The sequence below is a fragment of the Mustela lutreola genome, chromosome 1, assembly GCF_030435805.1.
Source record: "Mustela lutreola isolate mMusLut2 chromosome 1, mMusLut2.pri, whole genome shotgun sequence".
In the NCBI taxonomy this organism is placed as follows: Eukaryota; Metazoa; Chordata; class Mammalia; order Carnivora; family Mustelidae; genus Mustela; species Mustela lutreola.
The window spans coordinates 101,354,862-101,380,297 of NC_081290.1; the positions used below are offsets into that span (position 1 = coordinate 101,354,862).

A 25,436-nucleotide genomic window follows, 5' to 3' on the forward strand; every position below is an offset into this window, starting at 1 on the left:
CTGCATTCAAGGCTTTTAGTGCTGACTTTTCTCCCCTCCAATATGCAGTAAATTGCAAGTATAAGAAAAAGTAGTATCATTTGACAGAAAAACTGTTCCAAGGACCAGCTTCCCTCTTAACAAACTAACTGGCTGATAAGGGACTAAACTCCCCCTCAAAACACACCCACACACACACCCTCTAACAAATGGTAATGGGGGCCCGCAGTAATTATACAGGAAGGCAGCAAAAGAGAGAAAACAAAACTCAAGTTCCAGCTCTGACACTTCAGAACTCTTTCATCTCACAAAATGGGGTCACTGCTCCTTTCCTTACCTACTTCACAGGGTTTTGTGAAGATTAAAGAATGTATGTCAAGCATAAAATAACTAAAATGTTATGCCTCATTACAGGTGCTGCACAGGAATTAAATCTGCATGACACAGACACACAGTAGCCCACAATCCATTCCTATTCTAACGGACATTAGTGAGTAATCCAGTATTCTGCTTCTGGAAGTCTCATCCATTAGAAGCAAAGGAAATGTTACATGTCAAGGTTTACAGAGCAGGGCAGCTGTTCCTTGTGTAATGCCTTCTAGACGAGGGCAGTCTTTGAGCTCGTGGCCAATGAAACCCGCCAATGTTCCACGCGGGAAAATGGGATCATCAGTGAAACGAGCTTTCCATCCATCCAAGGCTTGGATGTGGGTGGCAGAAAGACTATTCCCATCTGTACCGTGTTCAGATCATCTAAAGAAAAAATGTGACCTGTATCCAACACCTTAACCTTTGAACTGTAAGATCCTACTTCCCTGGCCTCACTGAACCACCTTTACTAAGTCTGTCCTTGGGGGGTCAAGCATTCATCTTTAAAGCCTCCTGGCTCCAGAAACAACTTGCTGCCATCTGAGGCAGTGACAGTTGCCAAGTCTAGGAGAGGAAATCACCCCAGTGCCCCATTTAGGGAACCCAAGATGCCACCATTTCTTTCACAACTGAGGAACAGGAAGGACTCTGCTTTCCTTCAAGAATGAATGATTTTGTTCTTTTGCAAACAGTGGAAATCAGAATCATGGAGTGTGTAGTGGATTTTTTTTTTTTTACTTCTCCACGAATGACCTTACATTGCTCTGAATTATTTTTCGCCTTAAGCTCAAGGGTGGGAAAAATAACACATTCCAGTCTACTTACAGTTCTATTAATTGAAGGTTATCACCTTATTTTTTAAATAGTGCTTGGAGAAAATAATCCTCTTGGGGTTTTAATAAGTACTTAAAACCAAACAAAAATTTAAAACCTTTAAAGAAAACACATTTTTTTAAGTAGAAAGAAACAGTAATACTAATTTTGAAAAGACTGTTGATGTCACTGTGGTTTATTTGTAAATACAAAGTATAGGCTCTTGCTTTTTCTTTTTTGCTTCTTCTTCTTCTTCTTTTTTTTTTTTTCTAAAGCAAAGCCAAGGATATTAGAAACCAAGTACACATATCCTCTTTAGAGTAGAAACATAAATTAGTTTTTAACAATTAGGCACTTAAAATGTAAATGTAAAACGGCATTTTTAGAAGTATAAACTCTAGTTCCACTCCTAAATTCCTCCTGAAATGTTTTTATGAACACAGAAGCACAAGCACGGGAAACATTTCTCAACAAAGATAATTTCCTCTTTAAAAAACAGCAACAGCAATTACAACAACAAACCTGAACGCAAATCCCATAGGAGAGACAAATGATTAAGGTACTGACTGGGGGTAGGAGAAAAGAGCTTCTGAAATTTACATGTTTGATTAAAATATAAGCATTTAATAAAACTATTACAATAGCATACAGTATATATTATAATGAAAAATATGTCAAGAAAATAATGAATTCTAGACTTAATATTTTACTTTACAACAAGGCACTTAACACATTGAAACAGTACAGTAAATTTCTGAAAGAATGCAACTGGCTAGCTCTCACACCTTATAATGATATTTCTTTTATGAATATACTGTAACATAACCATACATTTTTGCAGCATTAATCATTGCATAGGAGGTAAATTAAATAATGAATTCCAACTTGGCAACTACATTAGCTTATGTTTACAGTTTCTTTCTTTTTTTTTCTTTTAAAGGACAGTTTTCAATAATTCCATAATAAAGAACTATTCTCATTCATGATTCATTTAGAACACCACATAGTTAGGTTAATGAGTAATAAAATAAATCAGAACTTATAAGGTGTGTATCTGTATAAAAACTTATCTTTGGGTACCTTTGACATGATTTTCAGTGTTTAGGTATTGAAGTCAAGAGCACTTCTTAATAGAAATATTCTTAGCAAGTAAGTCAAAGAAGTTAAATTATTGCAACACAATGACATTAAAAAAAAATACCAGAAATCTTTATACATACAAATAGAAAAGCCTTCATCACATGGCATATTACTTATAACATGCTCAATTTAAAACTTGTAAGCTCATTTATCAATAAATTCCTTCTCACACTTCCTTGCAGTACAGAAGTGAGTAGGTTAGAACCGGCTTAAATTTTTAAAGAGTTCTACAGTGCAAAACAAAAATGACAAACAAATAATAAGGAAATGCTTAAAATATTGAAGAAACAAGATGTGAACTTCTAATTAAAAAAGAAGCTACTTGAGGTCTAGCATGTAAAAATAAAATACAAATACAAAATAAGAAAGACTGCCAGCCTGGTGTTTCAGAGTAAACAAAGTATAGGTAGTTATAAAGGGAGACATTAATGATTGTGATAAAGAGAGGTAAAATGGTCTGCAAATTTTCTTTGATCGAATGGACCAAGGATTAGAATTGCAACTCCCTGGGATCTAAGCACATTTTCCCTTTGGGAAAGGTTGAAAAGACCTTTAAAACAATCCCTTTTGCATGGTGCTTTCAGATTATTGGCGAAAACAAAACAAGACAAAACAACACCACTACCACCAATGCCTTTTAAAAACTTGAAAATAGAAACTTTAAATAAGTGGCAAGTCTGCGTTCCAAGTCATATAACATTTATCCACTAGGGGGCACTGCTACACAGCAAAGAACCTTAGGCAAGGTCCCCCTTACACCAGACCAGGGGCTCAGGCTCGCTCCAATCAGGCCTTCTTTACTCAGCACAACTTTTTCCCAAGATGCCAGTAAATTAAGTAAGAAATTTAAAATCACTCTGGGTGGAATCAGGAGCAATGCTTTATTTTCAGAGCTTAGGAGGAGCTCAAAAAATAGAATCTGAATTTCCATCTGAAAGAATTTAGAAAAAATATGCCATAATTTATGGGAATTCTATGTTATCGATATTGCACAGAAGGACTCAATCCCAAGAAAAGCTTTGAAGGGGACTACTGGTGTACAAAAACAAGGATAATGGATAAGATCTCACATTGCAATTATCAAGGAAAAGGAGCTCCAAAAACTGACCATTTCAAAGGCAAGATCATAACTGTTTTTCTATCCCAAAGGAGCATATTAGGTTAAGCCTCAAGTTTGCTTTGCTAAATGTAAATGAGTTTCTGTATTTCCTTCATTTTTCCATCTTGAAACTTTGATATTTTCCCTCCTTCTTTTCAAATCATATGCTTCCTTGGTGTCTATTAGACACCTGTGACACCTACATGTAAGGAACATGTGAGGTCAGAGAGGTTTTTAAAGTTCTTTAAAAGGTGATGGTATTTTTTTTTTTAAAAACTGCATCACTCGATGAAAATCCAAGGTTTATTGTTTCAAGGTTCTCCAACAATCAACACATCATGATTTTAAAATCTTAAATACTTTTCCTTATTAAACTTGAAGAAAATTAGGTTATCTAAGACACTGCTGAATAAGGCTCTCAGGTCTATAAGGTTAGGAATTAGATGCTCAAGGAATAGATCAAGTTCAGGAGCACAAAACCCAGGCTTCAGTGTCAGATGCTTTTCTTCATAATTGGACAGCAGGAATGGAAATTCAGTGTTTAAAGCTTGACACCTTACATATCACAAGTGTCAATATTTAGCAAATGAAAGAATTCTGGCTTAAGCACATCAGTAAGCTATAGTTTCTTATTGGTTTATTTAATAACAAATACCAGAAAACTCCTTGCATTTCAAAGCCTGACAAGGATATTCAGGATTTCCATTCTTGTTTTAAATATTCTTTTCCTGCCTTTGAATTCAACTACCTTTCCTTTAGTGATTCTTCTGCTACTCAGAGAAAGAGATGTACTGAATATAGACACAGAATTTTAGCACCAAAAATAATGACCCTTCTGAAAAGATTTGTATTGTGCTTCTCTCAAGCAATCTGAAGGTCAATTTTGTATACCAAATCATGGCAAACTAGTTTATAATGGCAAATTCAAAGGTATATTTCATTCCTATGGGGAGGGAAATTTTTATCTTCGATTTAAATGTAACTGCCCCTTCCACACCTCATTGGCCTGTCTTCTGATTTAGTGTTGATACTTCTGTAACCACAAATCTTGTTTTGGAGTTACTAGAAGGCTCAAGAAATGGACCAACTTGGGAGTACCTGGGTGGCTCAGTCGTTAAACGTCTGCCTTCAGCTCAGGTCATGATCTCAGGGTCCCGAGACTAAGCCCTGCATCAGGCTCCCTGCTCAGCCAGAAGCCTGATTCTCCCTTTCCCCCTCCCTCTGCTTGGGTTCCCTCTCTTGCTGTCTGCCTGTCAAATAAATAAATAAAATCTTAAAAAGAAAAGAAAAGAAAAGAAAAGAAAAGAAAAGAAAAGAAATGAACCAACTCTGACAGCATTAATCTGATTCAATTTTTAAAAACCCATCTTCTTTTTGCATCACCTCAAAGAACTTTAGAAACGAAGATCCCCCTTTACTGGGTCACTGTCCCTGTCTAACAGACTGATTCCAACAGTAGATTATATACAGCACCGTGGTATAATTTCAGGTTCAAAGTAAAATTACTCAATTGTAGCATATGTCCTTAGGACCAGTTTATAGGAAGCTGAGTCTCTTGCTAAAAAGCAAGGATACACGACACTTTTAGACTCTATCTTGGTTTTTCCAGAAAGTACAATGTACCTAAGAAGAAAGAGTTTTCAGTGAAACGTGACCAACTGCATTTCTGAGTTCCAGTGAGCAGCTCTAGAACATCTAGAACATCTCACACAGGGTAGGATGGGAGAGAAATGCCAGCTTGGCCCTCAAGTGGCACAAGTCTCCGTTCACATACACACATGTTTTTAGCCTATGCTGGAGCAGCTGTCTGCCCTGGGGCAGGGGGACGGATGGAAATTTACCAGGCAGAGAGCACACACATGTGTGCACAAAGACCACTCATTTAACAGAAATAGCTCTCTGTTTCCTGTGTATCTGTCATAGAGATTTTAAAGCAGAATATTTACACACACATAAAAGCTGTGAGATGGGTCAAATTCTTCCACAATAGATCACTTTTCTTTCTTTTTATAAAATTATCAGTTTACAAAAAAAGTAAAAGTGATACTTGGTGCAGTGGGTGGTAGCAGCAGGTGCACATTCCCAGACCTGACCTTGACCTTCCCCAGGACAAGGTGGAAACGAAGTTCACCTCAAGTTCACTTATGACAGATCTTCCCCTCCTTAAAAAGCCTAATGCTAAAACCACTCTCAACATGAGGTTATTCTATTTACACAGTAGCTGTATGTATCCAGACATTTTATTTAAAACATTAACAAATTCTTCTGACCTCGGAGGCAAAAAAAAAAAAAAAAAAAGAATCCTGAAAAAATTCTGTAGAGGGCTTTAGTGACTAAAGTATAAGGAGAAGGAAGAGTAGGTTCTTTGGCACCTCATTAAAAAGCTCATTAATAAAATCCCAGTTTGGGGGCTTGTCACCAATGAAGGAAGAGCTGCAGGAGAATATGCCTTTCTCAGGATGAATAAAAAAACAGTCAAAGGGTAATACTTCGTTCATCTCTCTAATCATTTACATGGAATTTGGTCCACTTCTTCATTTACCAGTCAGTTCTTCTAAAATAAAAACCCAAAACTATACCTTTGGTTACAGCGTTAACTCTTTTGGTTTAAGAGCTGATGCCTTTGTTTTTGCTCCTCAGGTAGATTTCTCATTATCTTCGCCAATCTTCTGAACCCGGGAATACTTTTTACATGAAGACTTAAAGCAGCCAGGGGGCCAGGAGAGCGGCCAGGAGAAGCAGCAAGGAATTGAGCCTTGTACGTTTTTCTCGAAAAAATAAAAGATGGGGAACCACCAGGCTCGGGACAAGAAATTAGTCTGTGAAGAGACCTTCAAGTTCTGCAAATAGTTAAAAAAAAAAAAAAAAAAAGAAGGAAAATGAGACCCTATTTTTCATCATTTGCATCCTACCTTTTTTCTTAATTAACTTGTCGTTCATTGTCCCGTAACAGAGAAAGCAGAGGAATCAGGATCACGAGGCAGTAAGTGTCTTTGTTTTGTTTGTTTGGGTTTTTTAAAGATTTTATTTATTTATATGACAGAGAGAGAAAGTGAGGGTGAGACACACAGAGACATGGAGCACACAAGCAGGGGTAGCAGGAGGCAGAGGGAGAAGCAGGCTCAGTCCTGCGGGACTCAGTCCCAGGACCCTGAGATCATGACCTGAGCTGAAGGCAGCTGCTTAACCTACTGAGCCACCCATTCGTCCTGGCAGTAATTGTTTTTGTGTCTTTTCCCTGATTCTGACACGTTTCTGGTCCCAGGCCCCTTTCCAGCTCATGTAAATTCTTCTGCCTGCAATCCTAGTAAGAGACTCAGGCATGGATGTGCAGGTCGGCCAGGAGCACCTGATCTCAAAACTCGTGAGCAGGAGGCTGAGGAAGGTGGAGGGGTGAAAGGCACGCTCACAGGGCAGAGCAGATTCAAGGTGAAAGGTGAAGGTTTCAGATGGATGGTGTCAGGAGACACCCAGATGTAAGTGTAAGGAGGAAGGTGGAAACGGGAGTCTACAAAATGGGAGGGGTCTACCCACTGGGAGGGCATCTATCCGTGGATACCACTAAATGAAAGCTGGAATTAGACCCTTTACAGATGATATCTGTTCACAAACTGTATGCACTGGACAATATGGCGAGACTATCCCAAGAAAAATCGTGCTACACAGGCTCACTCTCTGACACCAGGCACACATACACACCCCTAGACTAGGAAAACACAGAGAAGAGGAGGAACCATCCCATCCTGGGATGACAGGAAGAGAGCGGGAATTAGGGAGTCTTCCCAGAAGGCACAGCCTTTCAGTTCGCTCTTACAGCGTGAGCAGCAGAAGCAAAGACAAGGTTGTCTGGGGACAGAAGGCAACAGTAACAAATAAGGAAGTATAAGAAGGGAGGCCAGAGAGCCCCGTATCACCAAAAGATATACTAAATCCAGGAATCCACAGACTACTTATTTTGCCTGAAGTTTAAAAATAATTGCTGTTCTTTTCCTCAAAATTAGGCTCTTTGAGGGCAGGGAGCACGTCTTACTGAGCTGCACCACAATGCTTCTAGAGAGATGGTTCCCATATTTCAAGTTAGCATTTATACTTCTTCAGTTCTAGTACTGATTAGTCAAATGAGGAAAACACTGTGCTCTATAATTTTACAGAACTTTGGTCCTTAAATGTCATTTATATTTGTGACATGACTTGAAGAGGCCATCATGAGTCACACATTTTGGTGAACTGACCCAGACCACGCATGTGAGTGGCCACCCCATGGTCATCCCCACAAAGCTATCTGAACCCCCGCTGTATGAAAAAAGGGCCACTGCACTGAAAGGAAAGAAATTACCCAGGGATGACTTCACTGCTCTCACCTTTTCATTGGCCATTGAATGGTACCACCAAAACAGCCGTGTTGTAATGTAATAAGCAATGATCACATCAACAGTATAGTGTTCATGAGCTACAAGGATGCAGATGATCCCAGCAGCGCTCAGCAGCCAGCAGATTAAATGATACCACCAGAAGTGACGAGGCGAATCTAGATGGTAGAAAAGGCATAGCGTTAATGGGATTCCCAGAGATGAATTGAACGATTACTGATTACCATCTACGCTAATGACTTTAAGTAGAACAATCTAAGGTCAGGAAGTCGGCGGGAGAAGGAAACAGATTAACCCCCCAGACAGTCACTGTCAACCCCTCAGGATTTACAGAGACAGGGAGGGAGCAGGAGCAAGACCCCTGGTGGCAGGTGAAACAGTCATTCACTGGGGAACAGTCCTTCTCTAGACATCCTAGACCTTGCCCACTGCTAAGCCATTCCATAAGGAAGAGAGCAGAGTTGTTTATTAGGGTGGTTGGAACTGGCTCATACCGACTCATGGAAGGGATCCCACTGGGAAGAAGAGCAGTAGGGGTCAAAAGCAAGGGCAGCTGTCAAGGGAAATATGGAGGAAAATGAGAAAGCAAGAGTCATTTCAGGTTGAACAGAAACTTACTCTGACTTCTCCAGAGGGAGAAAAACAGCATTTGGCTAGCAATATTTTGCTTCTCAGCAGTTTTATACTGTTACTGCTAATAGCAACTATAAACGTTCCCTATATAAAGCTTAGGATCCTGGCTCATTCACTTGTGGATTTTAGCCTTCCTAGTGAGTCCACTAAGAAGGTCATCCTATTGATCGGCTGTAAGAGAGAACCAGAGCACGCATCAGGTGAGACAGGATCAGGCCCACAGCTTGCCCCCACAGGTGCCAAGGCCACACAGGTGGAGACGCAACCTCTGGTTCATTGCCAATATCTTTCTCTTTTCTTTAACAGTGGTTTCCTTTATTTCATTTTATTTTAAAGATTTTATTTATTTATTTGACAGAGAGAGACACAGAGAGAGAGGGGAACACAAGCAGGGGGAGTGGGAAAAGGAAAAGCAGGCTTCCTGCTCAGCAATCCCAGGACTCAATCCCAGGACCCTGGCATCATGACCTGAGTCAAAGGCAGAGGCTTAACGACGGAACCACCCAGGCATCACCCCCCCTCTTTTTTTTTCTATTTTAAAGCCTTATTGGCTCACAATGTTAATACTCTCACAAACAGATTCATTTCCTATTTACCTGTGTCTCTATTCATAGTGACATTTATTTCTAAGTGCAGAACTATGGTTGAAGACCAAGAGGGTCCATTTCCAGGAGTTCGGAGGAAATACCAAATCAGGTATCGTTCAAATGAAAAACAATTTTGGTCCCAAGTGGGACAGAAAGATAATAAGCCTGTATTTGCAACTGGAAGACTGATTTTTCCATTTTGAAGGCGTTTCTTATTCCTTCTCAGTTGGTTCATCCTGCCTCTAAGTTCTAGCACATAACCGACAGACTCCTAGAGTTTTAAAGCTGGAAGAGGCCTTACTCTTTATGGCCCCAGGTGGCCAGATCCAGGCCCCACAACTGTTGTGTTAGGCAGAGAATACTCAAAATGGAGCCACTATTTAGAAATCTGGAGCCTTCCCTAACTGTGCCTTCTTTAGAATTCCCAACTCCACCCCTTCCCCAAGGTCTCCCACCCACCCAGCTTCCTCTGCTGATAGGTCACCTGGTACTTACTGCCTTAGAACTGGGAACTGACTGGGCAAGCCAGGACCATTTTGCCTTTGTGATCCTCAAGAAGCAAAGATGAAGCAGACAAGGAGTGAAGGGGTGGGCTGAACGGTCATTTTACTGCTTGTGGAATTAAGAACGAAGTTTCAGGAAGGGCTGGAAATACTACTGCTGCTCTTCCTCAGAAATGTGTTCCCAGTTATGCAGTCACATTGGGACCACGGCTCACTAACTGAGCACAGTGGCTGACCCGAAGAAAAGATTTAGTATAAATTATCTTGAAATAGAAATGGGAAAATGGTAACCCCTTTCTGCTTTCCCATTCTTACAAAGGAAGAACACAGAGCTGAAATACAGTGATACAAATATTAATCCACTTGTCTGTGTGGAATCCTAGCCCTAGCTGTCATTGAATAATCATATACAGACAATGGGTTTTCTGTAGTAGCAAGGTTAAAAAAAAAAGAAGAAAGAAAAGAAAAATTTCCCCCTTTCCTAGCAAGACATTTTGTTCTAACCACTAGGGCTGACTTCTTCAGGCTAATTTTATAAGGAACCCAGGCCCCAGTGATAATATTTATATAACTGTGGAAAGCCCACAAAAATGGTCCTGGGTTCCAGGTTTTTATCTATTCTCTTGACGCCATTCAAAATCTACTCGTGACAACCAAGCAAACAAGGAAAGAGACCAAACAGATCAAAAGGCGGGACAACAAAAAACATAGGAAAGATGCATCGAATTCTAGAAGCAGACTGCTCAAAGAAGCCACTGGGAGCACTGCTTACTCCGAACGACAACACATGGTATCATTTAGAAGGTGATGGTTTTTCCTAATTGCACAGGAAACAAGCACACACATGGAATGCTCTGTTCATCGGCAGAATCGACTCTAGAGCCAGGTTTGTATTAAGCATCACAGATCTGTCATTTCATTTCTCACCAAAAATTAGAAAAAGCAGAACGTAATTCCTTCACAGCTGTCTGTAAACTTACACAAGTTTTAAAAACCTCAAGCCAACATCATGCCAGGGAAAGAAAATCTCTCTACACACTGCATTGCTATTGCTCTAAAGTAAAAGAAAGATCATCAGCAAGAGATCCAGACAATTCCTTAGCAATTTTAAAAGCTCAGACAACTTGGGTTCCCCAATATTCTAAACAGAGCCAAGAAACTAACAGCACAACCTCTGGGGTCAGCCTGGTTGAGTTGGAACATCCCGTCCTCCAGTTACCAACTGGGGACCGTGGGAAGTCCTTCTCTTGATGTTTAAGTTCTCCTCTGAAAAATGGGGAAACAGGGCTTCTCTCTTGGGGTGGCTGCAGGGGTGAGTGAGTTACTTTGCATCCAGGACTTAGAATAGTGCCTGGCGCAGAGTATTAGGTTTCTTTGCTATTGCTGACAACAGCCCTTGGTCTTTGGTTATATTATACAATTGGTCCTTGGTCTTCTGGGGTGGTTCTCTTCGTTACTTTGAACCCACAAGGGCTTTGCTCCAACACAAAATTCTTCCCCATCTTCAGCCTCATCTTCTTCTGCAAGTTTCCTATGATTTTCAGATTAGAGAGAACCTTCTACAACTCCAAAACACCTCTGCACTGGCAAATAATGGATCTTACATACCGCTGGAACTTTTTCCAACAAAAGTTAGAGTTAGAATCATAAATGACACAGATCACTCTATTAGCTCATCAGAACCAGTAACCAGGACTTAGACATGTAGTGACTAACACTTAAGGAAGAGACAACCCCCTGATTTTGGTGCAGAAACAGACTCAAGTTACTTCCCATTACCACCTCCCACAGCGTGAGGGTGAAGGCAGAAATAAGGGGAAAGTTCCAGAATGCCCTCTGCCATAAAACAGATGTGACGGATGCTGTGCACTTAACATGCTACTCTCTGTACCCCAAGTGGGCGTGTGGCATTTACAAAGGAAACAACTCAGAAGCTACACAATTCTTACCAAAAAAAGACTTCAGTTTATCTACTGTAAAGAACCTCAGTTCTTTGTCATAATACTCTCAAAACAGAACTTAAACCTAAAAAAACCCCAGGAAACCTAAAGGACAAGAGCTCCTTTCTAGCGGCTCCTGGGTGGCTCAGTGGGTTAAGCCTCTCCCTATGGCTCAGGGTCCTGGGATCGAGCCCTGCATCGGGCTCTCTGCTCAGCAGGGAGCCTGCTTCCCCCACCCCCCTCTGTCTGTCTGCTGCTCTGCCTACTTGTGATCTCTCTCTCTCTGTCAAATAAATAAAAAAACCTAAACCACCCCCCCAAAAAATAACTTCCTTCTTCACCACTAACAGATAAACTCTGACTCCACACTGCCACTGGGCGAGGCTGAACCTGTTTGGATTAATGACAGGCCAAGAGAGAGTGGAAGCAGGACAAAAAATGGGGAAGCATCCTTCTGCTGGTCTTTGCCAGAAGACTTCCTTACAATGCTGCGTAAGTGAAGAAAGTTGAGATAAAGCTCTAAGAAACACTGGAGAGGGTCCTGAAACTAAAGGGGAAGGTTAACCTGACCAGTGTTGCAAGGAAAAAGTATCACTCACTTTGAAAGGGCTTTGAGATAATGGGTCTAATTAAGTCAAGCATCAGAAATCGACAACAAGGGGATCTGCCTGGTGACTAAAATACAGAGGCCACAATGAAGGAGATCTTATATCAGCCCTGAAAGCTGACAGTATACACAAGGATTTTGTAGAATAGGAATTAAGTGTATTATTATGGAAAGACACTTTACATTCTTATCTACACTGTTGTTTTGTACAAAGAAATGATCAAGACTAGCAAAATGTTCCTTAAAGATGCCTACTAAATCAGGACACCTGGGTGGCTCAGTGGGTCAAAGCCTCTGCCTTCAGCTCGGGTCATGATCCCAAGGTGCTGGGATCGAGCCCCGCATCAGGCTCTCTGCTCAGTGGAGAACCTGCTTCCCTTCCTCTCTCTGTCTGCCTCTCTGCCTACTTGTGTCAAATAATAAATAAATAAATAAATATTCTTCTTGGGAGAAGGGGGTGGGATTATGGACATTGGCGGAGGGTATGTGCTTTGGTGAGTGCTGTGAAGTGTGTAAACCTGGTGATTCACAGACCTGTACCCCTGGGGATAAAAATATATGTTTATAAAAAATAAAAAATTAAAAAAAAATTAAAAATAAATAAATAAACAAATAAATAAGTCTGTCAAATAAATAAACAAAATCTTTAAAAAAAAAGATGCCTACTAAATCATAGAACTCAGCTGGAAAATGGTGACACTGGAATGGGACAAGAAAACATCTAAAAAGGGGGAAAACATTAAATTATTTGTAATGATGGAACGGACGTTCCATACAATGGAATTTTCACTCGTAAGTCATTTACATTTCCAGTGCACTGATTCTTTTTGCAATAAGCCCAATACTTTTTCTTAGTTGCAACATTATAATAACTTTTCATACTTTGAGAAGACGAGGGAGAGAGACATTGTGGCGGCATGCTAAATGTTAGGGAATCCAGGTTTTAAGCCTCCAGTGTCCAAATCACATAGGGCTAGTTGAAATGATTTAAATAAGCACATACACACAGGTGCATATGTGTCTCTTTCATAGCTAGCCATCCTAATGGAACAAGGGTTCCCATCAGTTTCCAGGCTTTGGGATCCCTCCCACGACAGTAGTCAACAGAGTGGGAAGGAGTTAGTAACTCACATTCTTTGATGAACAAATAAGTAAGTGTCAGCATAACGGTGTGACCGCTGAAGAGGAAGTCTCCGCACAAGATATGGGATCCAGTTATGGATAGCCCACCACCGGAAATCAATCGTAGAATTCGTTGTATTTTTGCCTGCGAGTCTCCATTGAGCTGAAAGACACAAGATCAGGAAGAAAATTTACGAGCCAGCAAAATCACACTTCAACCTAATTTGTGTGATACTTAGAAAAAAAGGTTGTGCTTTTTTCCCTTTTAACTTAAAAAGTCAAAAAGCAGCCAAGGGGGAAGATCCTCAAATTCAGTTTTATTTGTTGTACTGGCGAGTTTTAGTGACACGTTTTCAATTATTCAGTATGTTACTAATAATATGTTTCGGTGGTGGTGTGTCCTTGGGCAAAGCTTTTAAAAATATTAATAACCAATGACTTCACCACAGCTATGCACTAAAAAGATCAAAGCTACTTTCTTTCCTCTTTGTAGGGGGAAGTCAGGGTTTTGGATGGTTAATATTTGATTCAGCTGAATACCACATTACTAATATTCTAAAGTGTGTTTGGGGACCTTGTGTTAAGTGGGCAGCCTAAAGTGTGCATAGAGCTGTATTAATATCTGATCGAGACATTTACAGTTAAGAAGGGGAGCTGCAACACATTACATAATTCAAATAGGTTTGCAAATGGTGCATTAGAGATGTATTGGCAGCTTTAAAAGTGAGTAGCTTTGGTCAGGAAAAACATCCCCTAAGGAAATAATCTGTTGTTGCAGAGGGTCAGAGGAGCGCTCGGGTGGACAGTGGTACAGAAGCCCCTAGAAGCCACCATGATGACACAGGAAAGAATGATGGGCTAGGACAGGAGTTTGACCCAATAGCCAAAAGTTTATCTCCCATTAAAACTGAAGCATATAGGAAGGAGTAGGAGATGAAGTGGGTCAAAATGGTAGGCATGGAAAACTGGAATACTGAAATGCTTGGGAGCCAGAAAGAAGGTTTCAGATCAATCTACTATCAGGCGAGCAGGTGTAGAAAATCAAAGAATAATCCTCAGAAATATATTCGGGTAACAGTACACATGAAAAGAGAAATACAGAAAGACCACTAATAACTAGTCATTGGGGACCTAAGGGGCCAGTTCTAGGACATGCTACCTTTTATACTCATTGATGACCCTTTAGGCAACTGGCCCCTGAAGCATGGCCAGTCCAGCCTTGGTGGTGGTTTAACAGGTGCTAAAAACAGGCAGAAGCCCAAAGAGATACAAGGGAGTGAAGGAAGGTAGATGCCTACGGGTAGATGGGAGGAGGGTCCGAGAGTAGAGAAATTCAGTTAGCCTCTGAGGCAACTGGAAAACCATCCTACCCAGCAGGACAGGAATCGGGGCAGGATTCCCTGCCGAAAACATCACTCCTGGGGACCCTAGAACCTTCCTGATTAAAAAAAAACATCATATGGATCTGGAAAGCTTTCTGGTATTCAGATGACCCACATAAAAAGGCAAACACAGGGCGCCTGGGTGGCTCAGTTGGTTGGACGACTGCCTTCGGCTCAGGTCATGATCCTGGAGTCCCGGGATCGAGTCCCGCATCGGGCTCCCAGCTCCATGGGGAGTCTGCTTCTCCCTCTGACCTTCTCCTTGCTCATGTTCTCTCTCACTGTCTCTCTCTCAAATAAATAAAAATAAAATCTTTAAAAAAAAAAAAAAAAAAGGCAAACACACTGTGATTGGTTGATAGTTGAGAATAAGGCTCTGCGAGAGAAAATGCCGTAAACCAGGATTAGATGGTAAGGTGAGAGGTGACTTTTTTCAAAAGTTTGCTTAGGCCTAGCACAGGTGGCAAAACCAGAACATAGATATTTTATCAAGACTTCATAGTCCTTGGGGTGCCCGGGTTGCTCAAACTGTTAAGCAGCTATTAAGCTCAGGTCATGATCCCAGGGTTCTGGGATCAAATCCCACATCTGGCTCCCTGTCAGTGGGGAGCCTGCTTCTCCCTCTCCCTCTGTTGATCCCCTCTGCTCTGGCTCTCTCTCTCTCTAATGGATAAATATAACCTTAAAAAAAAAAAAAAAAGAAAAGTCTTGAGAGTCCTTAAACCAACATGCCAGGGAGTAGGTGATCCTGCCTTGAAAAGATAGGATCTGGAAGGCAGCAGAGGATCCCCACGCGGGGAAGGGAAGCACTGCTGATGGAGTGGCAGGACCCCCTCCAGGTGAACCTCAGGGTGGTGCACTGCAAACTACATGACATAATGTGACACGCCTTGAGGTGGAAGACAGACTCCAGCTCGAGCTTTATCGGATCAGTCACAGTCCTTCAGGAACTTCTCATCACGTGGTTGGTACAAACAACCGTTAACAGAGATCAAATTAAAAAGTACACATGCTGCCCAACCCCTGTGTTCCCAGTTTAAAAGGACACATTCTTCATTTCAAAACTCTAACATATTTTTTTTTTTTAATCTGCTCACCTATCCCAACTCAGTATTCTAATTCTCTAAGGGCAGAAACACGTAAAGCCATCAGTCCCTTGACCCCAGATTAGATGGACCCAAAGGTCTCAGCAGACCAGGGGCTGAACTATTGCCACACATGGTCTCCCCCCTTCCTTTCAGCAGCGAGGGTGAATGGAGATGTGTGAGAGCCCTGGATTCATTATGCCTTTACAGAACAGACGAAGCATGCTCTCTTCTTGCTCTGTCTTTTCGCAGTTCATAATTCCTCGATCCTGTCATTGCTATCCTAGATGTCCATTTGTGCTCCGTGTAAATGCTAAATAATACCTCAAGAAAGTGGGCGTGAAGAGGTAGAAAGAAAACTGGGGAGAGTGGAGGAGGCTAAGGGTGAGAGTTGGGGTTAATGGTTTTTTTTTTTTTTCCTAATTCTGTTTTGGTTCACTGGGACCGCATCACTCACCACTTAAGACTCTAGTTCTTACGAATTTCCTCATTTTCTCAGACACCATTCCACGCCCTGACTGGGTACGAACAGAAGACGTAGATGACTGAAGAGGCCAGGCATTGTCGATCACAAGCACCCAGAGCAGACAGAGCTCGGTGCTCTAAAGGGTTCCTGGATCTGTCCCTGCTGCACACCATGTCCCACAACAAAGTACAAGAGAGCCCAGACTGGCTGGTGTCAACCAGAAAACTCACTCTGCATTGTCCCTTTAGTTCAGAAGAACAGTCCTCTGGGCACCCATGGCCAGGAAAGCTTTCTCAGGGAAGGGACTAGAGCTATCCCAGCCCAGCATTCTTGCCTGTGGCAAAATGGGTCGGAAAGGCTCCATCATTTCATGCAAATCCTAATAATGGGGCCAAAATGTATTCACATACACTTCTCCGAACACAGGTTTTTGTGACTGCAACCCAAAACTCGGACTGGTGGGCTGACAGCATCTGTAAGCAAAAGCCTGAGAGGGAGCCCCAGGCAAAGATAAGGGAGAAGGCGGGGGGGGGGGCGAGCCAAAGACCGAGGGCTTCCCCAATCTTGTGAAATCACATGTGGGGACTGTATCCACCGAGGAACAAGCTGTTTTAAGCAGTGAGGACGATGTTTGACAACCCCCCCCCAACCCCCGTCACTGCGAGTGGTATCCAGACACGCGGTCCCGTCATCGCTCACAAGCTCAGAGGGCAGTCCACTGAGTCAGCAACAGAGGAGGCAGGTAGATGACCTAGGCGCCTCGGAACTGCAGAAATCTGAGCACTCAAGGCCTGTGGCTGGCCCACATTTAGAAAGCAATCCTGACTTCTGCCCTGTACCACCGCATCACCTCTAGTCGAAGTGATCTGCATGTCCGTTGTTACTGAACCCTTACTCAAGCACCCACAGCCAGCCTGCTTATGCAGCAGCAAGAGGTCTTGACAACGGAATGTGGGGGTGGACTAGTCTGGAGGCCACCAGGGCTTCCACTGGGAGTATTTGTAGCTTGGTTAGCCAGTCATACGTGTACTGATGTGGCTTCTGAAAATTGCAACTCTTCCAGGGAGGGTGACCTTTAATTTGCTTTCTTTCTGTAATCACAGCAATTCATCTCTGCAAACCTCACCCATTACTGGGATGGGCTTGCCTTCTTTTTTGTGCTAGCTTCTTCATTTAACGCATAGCAATAACCCCCTTCGGAGTGTTTATTATGTTTCTGAACTTCTCCCATGCCTTAAATTAGTTTCACTAAAAATCGGCCAATGTTTAAATTCAATATGTACACTGTTTTAATTACAGATACTTTCTGCTTTGATGGCTTTGGAAAATTATAGCTTCTCTAAACCACACCTATATTTGGCGAGGGAGACTGTGGACTTCTTAGAACAACTCTATTTTTCCTTCCACCTTGGACATCTGCTTAGTGTTCAGTAAAATATGATGTTGGATTTCACTCCCTTGTCCAGAAATCACATGATTTGTAAGTTTCCATTTTTTTATAAGCCAGGGCACCCTGGGGTCTAAGATGATTAACATTTCTCTCAAGAAATGACTCTACCTGGAGAGACGGTAAATCCTGCTCAAGACAGTTGCAGTATTCTTTCCCAAGTGTGTCCCAGCAAAAGGCCACTCCGTTTTTCCATGTGTTAAAAACTTTGGGGTCTTCCTTGGCTTCTGTTACACTCATATCTGACTATTAGCACATCCTGTTGGTCTTACCTTCCAAATGCATCCTGAATCGAAGGACTTATCTTCACTTCAGTGGGCCACAAAGGGCCTAGGGGATCCATGGACTGGGCCACCTCCACCTTTCCCACCTCCACTCAGCCACATGGGCCCCCTGCCATCTCTTGAGTCCGCTGTGACCTGGGGTGTCACCCAACCACACGGCTCACTTCGCCATGTTGTGTCTTGCCCCAAGGCTTTCTTACTACAGAAGCCTTTCTGATCTGTCTCTGAAGTCGTACCTACCCGCAGCGTCCCAATTACCCTGGCTTACCTTTTCTGTTCTTCATCTGATAGTGCCTGACTTATCATCACGTTACAAGGGGTGCCTTTGGTTTTTGGCTGCCATCCCTCAACAGAATATAAACTCTCAAAGAAGAACGACTTTGCTTTGGTCACTGCTGTGGCTAGAGTGCCCAGCCTGGTACATGGCAGCAGCTTTAACATTTGCAGAATGAAGATGTGCGTGAATGAGTAAATGGGAAGGCCAAAAAGCAGAGTTGAACACCCTGCCGTAACTTTTAGTTAGCAGCAAGTGAATTTCTAATGCACAAAGATACAGGTCTTGTGAACACACTGGAATGTCTTCCCTCCAACTCCAAAGAGAAACAAGAAATGGACCAGACTGGAGTAACCAGCTCTATGAGTATCTAAAAGAACCTGCCACAAGCGAGCAGGTGTTCAGCAAGTGTTCTCTTCATCCTCTCTCTGGAAGAACTCCGAGGCGCTTACCTTTGGGGCACACTGGAAATGCATTCCGGGCACAGGGAGAGTGGTGACGTACATTGTAATACAGCGATACAGGTATAAAGTCCCAATGATAAAAAAGAATCTGCGTCCCACAATTGACCTGAAGGAAGAACAGGGATAGGGAGAGGCAAGTTGACTCGTGGTTTCTGCTCAGAGTGCAACACAAAACGACGTTTAAGAGAATACAGAATTACTACAGAGTGGGCACGAGCAGACCCACTTCAGAGCTCACACACAGGCTTACGTGTGAACGGCCCACCCACCATTCCAGAAATGAAGGTTCACTTATTGGAAAAAAATCTGGGAGGGTTAGGACCCAAAAGGAATGTCTGTGCGGAGTGGGGAAGGTATAGCAGATGAAGGTTCTAGACAACCACCTCTCCTAAAAAAAAAGTGCTCTTCACCAGAGAATTCAATGAACTGGTCTATGTTTTCCGTCAACATACTGCATGAATAAAACCTTCTCTTGAGAATGTATCAAAGGTATAAATGAGCCACGGTTGCAGAGGAATTCAGTAATGAGCTAAGGTGATATTACATAATTGGACACACAGGGAAATGGGGCAACTAATTTAACCTGAGTTATATAAGCAAGGTTTATTTGGAGACCATCCAAAAGTATTTTCACAGTTTGGGCACGAACTATTCTGTCTGGGATTATATAGACCTTCAGAGGACTAGATTCTGAAACTGTCCGAAGTACCCTTGTGGGCATTTAACGGTGAGCTCTAGGCTGATCTGTTTACCTTGAGCTTACTCCACCTGGATCAAAAAAAGCAAAAAAAAAAAAAAAAAAAAATCCCACAAGTACTTTCACACTTTCTATTTTTTGGTGGAGACTGTGGTCTTAGAGTAGCATTAGCACCTGTCCAGTACCCCTTAGTCCTCACTCCGAGGCAATGGTTCCTGGAGGTCTGACTTTATGCACACATAGGCTCCTCTACCTGTTGGAGCCATGGCCCCATGGGTTATCTGAATGGGCTTTGAGGGTTCTGAGTGTCCTTATGTCCAGCTGAAGATGACAGCTTGTTTTCTGCTGTGTAATTAGGGGTGGGTCTATAAAGTCTGGGTTCTGGGGAGTCAGAGATGGGGGCCCTGAAAGCTCCTGGAATTGGTAGCTGTAACTTTTCTAGCACATAAACTATATTCCTACAGGTCTCACACTTTCATCATCTCACACTTTCAAAACTAATACCAATCAAAGACTTCTGGAAAACTAGGTGGTTTCAGGCATGTGGCATATTTTTAGTTTTCTCCAAGACTGTGGTCTGACGTGGATCAAAGTCTAATTCAGGTAACTGCTGGGACTTCTAATTTACAGAATTATGTATGAATCTAAATTTAGTTGCTTGTTTCCAGTAGCTATTTTCAGAATATTCCAGGGTTTCTGGGGTCAAAATATAGAGTAGAAGACTATCTAGACTACTAAATGAGGGGCACCTAGGTGGCTCAGTTGATTAAGTGTCTGCCTTTAGTTCAGGTCACGATCTTGGCGTCCTGGGATCGAGCCCCATGTTGAGCTCCCTGCTTAATGGGGAGTCTGATTCTCCCTTTCCCTCTTTTGTGCACTCTTATACACTCTTCCGCTCTCAAATAAATAAAAATCTTTAAAAAAAATAGACTAATAGTGTGCCTGAGTGGCTCAGTGGGTTAAAGCCTCTGCCTTCAGCTCAGGTCATGATTCCAGGTTCCTGGGATCGAGTCCCACATCAGGCTCTCTGCTCAGTGGGGAGCCTGCTTCCCCCTCCCTCTCTCGCTACTTGTGATCTCTCTATCAAATAAATAAATAAAATCTTAAAAAAAAAAGACTATTAGGTGAAAGTATTTATTTTGTATAAGGACATTTCTTTCAAAGGCTTGCTATATGAACTCTGCCTTTTCTACTACTGAAAAGGAAAGGGTGATAATCAGGACCAAGTCTCTCCATTTGGTTAAGTGAAAAACAATTCACCCTTTGCTTCAACCTCAGGCCCAAAAAGAGTGTTGAACTGTGTGCTCTGCGCTGTTAGACAAGGTGAAGTAATAAGCAGGAATTATTATGAGTCAATTATATTCATTCCAGCATTCTGAGTTCAGCTGTATTCAGAACTGAAAATTAATTTAGAAGGTAAAATGTGCACTCTGAAACCTTATTTAGAAAAATAACTACTGCTAATGATTTTTTATAAGGTGCTTTTATAAGAGAGAGCAAGTAGGATTTCTTACTCAGCTAGGATGTTCAAAGCAAGTTATAAAAATTATTCTATTAGTTACTGAAATGATACAATTCTACCTCAAAAGCAAAAAAAAAAAAAAAAAAAAGAAAAAGTATGATTTCCCCAACAAGTTTCTGATGACGAATTGTGACCAAAACAGTGGATATCATCACAATGCGTGGCCAGCTATACGATCACAAGTTTGTTTGTTTGGCGGGGAGGGGATGGACACAGGGAGAGGGAGAATCTCAAGCAGGCTCCACGCCCAGCGCAGAGCCCGACCCAGGACTTGATCTGATGACCCTGGAATCATGACCTGAGCTGGAATCAACAGCCGGACGCTTAACTGATTGAGCCACCCAGGCGCCCCCACGAGTTTTGACACGGTAAAGCCCAAGGTGCTCATGGAGAGGCAGCTCATAACTTTCTAGATAAAGATTCAAATAAATTGAGACTGTGCTCTGAAGCACAGTAGAAGCCAGCTACTTACCAGACCCTGGAAAAGGTCTCTTTTCATATACATACATACATACATACATACATACATATATATGCATGCATGTCTATTCATATGTGAATATGAATATATATAGTCATATATATGCATATATATGAATAAAAAGATCTAAATTAAGGGAGAAAGCAAACACCTCTGGCTTAAGCAGACTCTTATTTTCAACAGAAGTGTCACAGAAAGAGAAACTAGCTAAAGTTCAACAAATCTATTGTTTGCTTTTGGCATAAAGCATACTGCAGCTTAACAACTTTGGCAGCAAAAGGTTCTAGCAAAAGACAGTTGGTAGCTGCCTTTTACTAACACACATGAAAGAAAATGTTTAGGAATGACTTCAGTTTGCAGAACAAGCTTTCCAAACTGCAAACTTGAATTTACGGAACTCTGGACCAAAGAGAGATTGAATTCCACTCTAGAAGCAACAAACAACTGAAATAACAGTAGAGCATGAATTCTCTCTTCTAAATATGATCTTGTGGCACAAATGCAGAAATCCCATTTTGAACAGTATGGACTGAGTTAGTAGACATTACATTTTCAAAAGCCTCCGCGTATGGGCAATGTTTCGATCTAACTTATATTTTAGTGATTTAATTGCTAGCATCTTAGTAGAGAACAAAACATCTGAAGGAGAAATGAGATGGAAAAGGAATTGAGGGGCCTTGTTTTTATGGACTAGCAGTCAGATCTCACAGGGAAGCAAAAATAACCACTTCAGAGCTATGTCCTATTTTTAAGCATCTTTAAAGCAAAAGTGTGTGGCCTTACTCCTTCCTGATTGCCCCTGTTCCAAAACAGGGAGACCGAAACCGGTTAACTAAGAGGTCCTTTGTGGTGCCACAGGGAAGCTGGACAGCACACTTCCTTTAGAAACCTAAAACCCAAACTGCGGGGACCCATGCCTAAATGCAGTTTCTTAAACTCTTGACTCGATTGCCAACAGGCAACAGGCAACAGGAAAGAAATGTAAAATTTGTGAACTCAGAATGCTATTGACTACAGACCAATCCACTCGTCACATTATGAGTTAACAGAGGAAAGTTCCCAGCCACTCCATTCCCCACCTGTTAAAAGCCTAAAATAACAAAAGCATGATGAAGGGAATGTTGTTCCTTTCTAAGCCTCTTGATTTATCATACAGATCCCACAGCACCAAGGAGCCTGAAACCCTGGATTGCACCTTAAATTTGTCAACTCTGAATCACCAACCACAGTACATCTGGAATGTCCTGATGGTTACCTCTCATACACTGTTGCTCAATAAATACTTATTTAGGGTGCCTGGGTGGCTCAGTGGGTTAAGCCTCTGCCTTCAGCTCAGGTCATGATCTCAGGGTCTGGGATCGAGGCCCGCATCAGGCTCTCTGCTCAGTGGGGAGCCTGTTTCCCCCTCTCTCTCTGCCTGCCTCTCTGCCTACCTATGACCTCTCTCTCTCTCTCTCAAATAAATAAAATCTTAAAAAAAAAAAATGCTTATTTATTCAACACGGGAGATCCTTCTGTTGCTTCCTGTCATCGAATGGCTAGATAGGACTGAATTTATCAGACAAAACTGAGAAAGACCATTTCAATTACACATCTACCCCCTCAAACACACACTTAGGGTAATCCCTCCCCCCCAAATGGGGAAGCCTACTTACTTGTATCTCAGAAACAGCCACTGGGTGATCCATAATCCAAATAATATAATCCCATTTATTTCTGATACAGAAAATGCCCATTTTACCCGATCAATGTAATCAAAAAACTTGTCTGGTAGCGGGGGGCTGAGCTCCTTGGGAGGTACCCTTTCGTGTACAACCGTGATCATGACGGTGGTTAGGACGAGGTTGAAGAGGGCGTACACGAAGGCAATGCCCGTTTTCCACCACTCCAGGGGGAATTTGTTCCTGGATTCAGTGGGCATAGCAATCTGGATATAGTCTGGGTACTTTTTGGTGCCCTTTCGCAACCCATTGGATAAGCTCTTAGGTTTACTGTTGCCATTTTTGTTTTCCTCTTCGGCAGGCTCGGCAGGTCTCGTGTAAGTGTTTGCGGGATCATTGGTTTGATTTTCCATATGTTCTTCGAGTTTTGCTGTCTCTATAATATCCATTGTCCCCCAGTCTTCAGATCAAAAAGGAGATGGGAAAGTTCTTGGTGTTTGTGCAAACTTAACTTTTCTAAATCCTTCTACTTCAGAGATCAACATGGATTCCTATAACTGATTTTGTTTCCTAGCACAAAACGTAGAAGGGAACCATCTGATCACTGTTCCCTCCATGTAGCCGCCTGCAGTCCACTCACCACCTTCGAGAGAGGAAGCCAATTTTCTTTCTCCCAGAGGTGTTACTATCCCACCTGCAAAAAGAAAACAAAAACTATGTTCAGAAACTGTGCTTCTCCAATTGTCAACCATCCAAACAAAAACATTATTAAAATAAGGAAGTAAATACCAGAGCCATTTGCTTGGGAAATATATTGTCAGAACATGGTTAACATTGTTGAGATGGAGTTTATTTGTAAAATATGGAGTTGTTTTATCTTGGAGTTCTTGTCTCTTTTTGAGCTGATGTCGGTATAAATAAGAACATTTTAATCATCAATTCCTTTAAAATTTCTTTAAATAAAAGTCAGGACCCAACTTTGCAAACCCCTCACCAGACACTATTACTTGTTGCTAACCATGAAGTCATAATAGGCTAGAACCTCTCCAGAGATCACATCACTCTTTCCTAAGGCGGCTGCTTTCCATGAACCTGGAAGAACACAAAACTAGGATGAGTTGCTCATGTGCACTGGATAACACTTATCAACACTTTGTCAAGTCCGTTTTTATTTCCCCCTGAAAAAAACTGGAGCCTTCTCAAGTGACTACTTTTCAAAACAGATTCAAGAGCCACACATTCAAGACACTTAAATGGTATTGCCTCAGTTTATCCTTTGATAGGTAGAGACAGCCACACACTCTATACTAGGAAAGCTGACAGCCTTCAAAATAATACAGAGAAAAAAGAAAGCGTTAGCGATGTCTCATTGAGGGAACGAACTCTACTTATTCCTCAAAGGGTAAAATCCTACGATTGGCATGGGAAATTAGAAAGGAACAACATTCCGGGACAGCCACCGCAAGATCTACCAGGCAACAGAAACTGACGCCCAGAGGACCCACTCCCGGCACTCACCACCACGGCACAGAGGAGGAGAGGGTGTCTTTGGCTCAAGCTTCCCCAGGCTCCACAGAGAGCAAAGATTTTGCAACACAGAGCACCAGCACCAACTCTTTTATACTGGGCGGTAACACAGCCCCAGCTGTTCTCAATTTAGGAAAGCCGTATTTTAGTCCCTGCAGCAGAACCCAGCCACCTGAAGAAGTTTCCAGACCTCATAATTAGTCCCCACCCTGAGTACACTGTGCAACTTAAGCATAATTTTAAAGGCCTCCCTTTCAGGGGAACTTTAGGAAAAAATAGGGAGGGAGGGTAAAAAAATCAAAGTAAGCCTTTCTTTAATGAAAGAAAAAGGGGGAAAGTTAAAATGTCATACTCAATAACTACAAGCTGTATTTGTTGACAGGATGGACAGCTAACAGAGTGACCACAAGTGTCTCTTGTGCCCCTGAACCCCCCAGAGCTGAGGGAGCAATGGGGTGGCAATTAAAAAGAGCTTAAAAAACACGGCTGACCTGAACTTTCAATCCAAAGAGCTTGTAGTCTAACTGAAGAGACAGAACGCAAGTGACCAAAAAACTACTGGGGAATGATCACTACGTAAAAATGTAGTTTTAGGGGCATCTGGGTGGCACAGCCGGTTAAGCATCCGACTCTTGGTTTCAGCTCAGGTCGTGAACGCGGGGGCCTGAGACCGAGCCCCGAGTCCAGTTCCGCACTCAGAGTGGAGTTTGCTTGTGATTCTTCCTCCCTCCTTCCCGCCCTCTCTTCTTTTTTTGTCTCTCAAAGAAATTTTCCAACAAAACAAAACACAAACAAACCAAACGTAGTTTTAGTTGGATCTCTGCTCCCCTGACAGGATGTGTCCACAGAGAGGCACTGCCCTTTTTCGGGGAAGTGGAAGCACGATGAAAGTCGACCTGCGGAGCAATGGAGGGTCACTGGAGGATGGAGATGGGCTAAGAGATTATCTCTGAGAAGCAGACATCACACCTTTCTCTGGTCCCT

At 42.2% G+C, this 25,436-nt stretch overlaps 1 protein-coding gene across 3 annotated transcripts in view; it reads right to left on the reverse strand.

Moving 5' to 3' along the window:
- Window positions 1–1,324: 1,324 nt before the first annotated feature.
- The window catches only part of SGMS2 (sphingomyelin synthase 2), an 85,703-nt gene continuing 61,591 nt past the window's right edge, over window positions 1,325–25,436 (reverse strand). For all 3 annotated transcript variants that reach the window (XM_059171413.1, XM_059171407.1, XM_059171424.1), the window contains exons 2-6: window positions 22,920–23,619; window positions 18,553–18,670; window positions 13,172–13,325; window positions 7,762–7,928; window positions 1,325–6,240 (exon numbers count right to left, since the gene is read on the reverse strand). In XM_059171413.1, coding sequence (XP_059027396.1) covers window positions 6,037–6,240; window positions 7,762–7,928; window positions 13,172–13,325; window positions 18,553–18,670; window positions 22,920–23,374 — 1,098 coding nt within the window. In that variant the 5' untranslated portion in view covers window positions 23,375–23,619 and the 3' untranslated portion in view covers window positions 1,325–6,036. The remainder of the gene's footprint in view (window positions 6,241–7,761; window positions 7,929–13,171; window positions 13,326–18,552; window positions 18,671–22,919; window positions 23,620–25,436) is intronic.